At 37.8% G+C, this 1,848-nt stretch overlaps 1 protein-coding gene across 1 annotated transcript; it reads right to left on the reverse strand.

Moving 5' to 3' along the window:
• Window positions 1–536: 536 nt before the first annotated feature.
• LOC101039947 (olfactory receptor 4F3/4F16/4F29-like) lies at window positions 537–1,424 on the reverse strand. Its single transcript, XM_003935817.3, has one exon. The coding sequence runs from the start codon at window positions 1,422–1,424 to the stop codon at window positions 537–539; it is 888 nt and encodes a 295-aa protein (XP_003935866.3).
• Window positions 1,425–1,848: the final 424 nt, after the last annotated feature.

Raw genomic sequence — 1,848 nt, forward strand, 5'->3', positions numbered from 1 at the left:
AAGATGGCAAAAGCCTCAAATGCTCAAAGCCATCTAAGCCATTAGCTTCATTTTCCTCAGTACATAGACACTGAGAAACTCCGAAGACATGAATACAGGTACACACGTGAATTAGAAGAGATAAGCCTTTGAGAATCCATGCCAGGGATAATAGTGTCCAAAATTTGGTATTAATGGGAAATGTGCCCAGTATGTGAGATTTTAGCAATCGACATCACTAAAATCTTTACAAATAAACAAGGATGCTACATTCACAGAGTGAGTGAATATTCACTCCTCATCAATATTTTTAGGATTCTTCAAGCAAGGGTTCTCCATGAAGGACCGACCAGATCAGAACAGAATTCTTTGAGGAGAGATTTCACTGAAATCTCTCAGTAGATACTGAAAACACTAATTCAATTAAGATGATGCGTGCAATGTTCAATTAAAGAGATTACTTTCTAAGAACGGTCAAGATGAGTCTGAATTTCTTGGACTGGGCATAAAAGAACTCTGCCTGATACTTAAAGCCTTAAGAAACAGTCTCCTCATTGTCACCTGATGTCCTTATTTCTAAATGTATAGATGACAGGATTCATAAAAGGAGTAATAAGGGCATCAAAGATAGCTAAAATTTTATCTATAGGTAAGGTAGGAAATGGCCACACATAGACAATAATGCAAGGACCAAAGAAGAAAACCACCACAGTGATGTGAGCTGTGAGAGTGGAAAGGGCCCTGGACAAACCTGCTGAAGAGTATCGACGAACTGTGACCAGGATAAAGATATAGGACACAATCAAGATGAAGAAGGTGCCCATGGAGATGAAACCACTGTTGGCAGTGACCAGAAACTCCAGTCTATATGTGTATGTACACGCAAGTTTGATGAACCGAGGAACATCACAATAAAAACTATCTATTTTGTTGGGGCCACAAAGGGGTAAGTTTACAACAAAAGCCAGCTGGGCCATAGAATGGATGAGTCCAATGGTCCAAGCAACAGCCGTAAAAGAAGTGCACATTCTTAGGCTCATGATGTTCGGGTAGTAGAGGGGCTTACAGATAGCAATATACCGATCATAGGCCATGACTATGAGCAGCACCATCTCTGTACCACCGACAGTGTGAATAAAGAACATCTGAGTAATGCATCCTTTCAAGGAGATGACTTTATGTTTTCTGAAAAGATCGTAAATCATCTTTGGGGTTGCAATGCTGGAAACACCTGTATCAATGAAGGAGAGATTTGCCAGCAGAAAGTACATCGGGAAATGTAAGCGATGGTCTGAGATTATAGTAAGCACAATGAGAATGTTTCCCAGCATACTTGCTACATAAAATACTGTGAAAAACAGAAAAAGGAAAATCTGAATCTCCCTAGAACTCGTGAGTCCCAACAAGAAAAATTCAGACACCACTGAGTGATTTCCTTCATTCATCAACTTCATGTGCAAAGCTGACCCTGAAGTTAACTGAAGAGCAAAAGAGGAATAAAAACATAATTTTTAAGTTGAAATTGACATTCTGGCTATGGGATAATGATAGAAATGTCTATTACTCTACTCAAGATTACAAGGTTATCTTGCCATTTTACACAGTTAGAATTTACAAAGTACAAGATTCACAGAGAGCAAGCCCCAGAATTTTTTGCATATCTAAATATTTGGTATCTTTTAATCATGTAGCCTGAAATTTAGTTTGGGCTTTAGTGTATAATCAAGAAGAAAAAATGTAAACAAAGTCATCTACAAATTTAAAGAGTTAAATCGGGTAGTAGAGAAACTTGTGCTTCCTAATTTCTAAGTGGAAAAATACACCACAGAATGAAAAGTGCAAAAATGGGAAAAAGTTATTTATTTTTCT

The sequence above is a fragment of the Saimiri boliviensis genome, chromosome 2 (genome assembly GCF_048565385.1).
Source record: "Saimiri boliviensis isolate mSaiBol1 chromosome 2, mSaiBol1.pri, whole genome shotgun sequence".
Taxonomy (NCBI): domain Eukaryota; kingdom Metazoa; phylum Chordata; class Mammalia; order Primates; family Cebidae; genus Saimiri; species Saimiri boliviensis.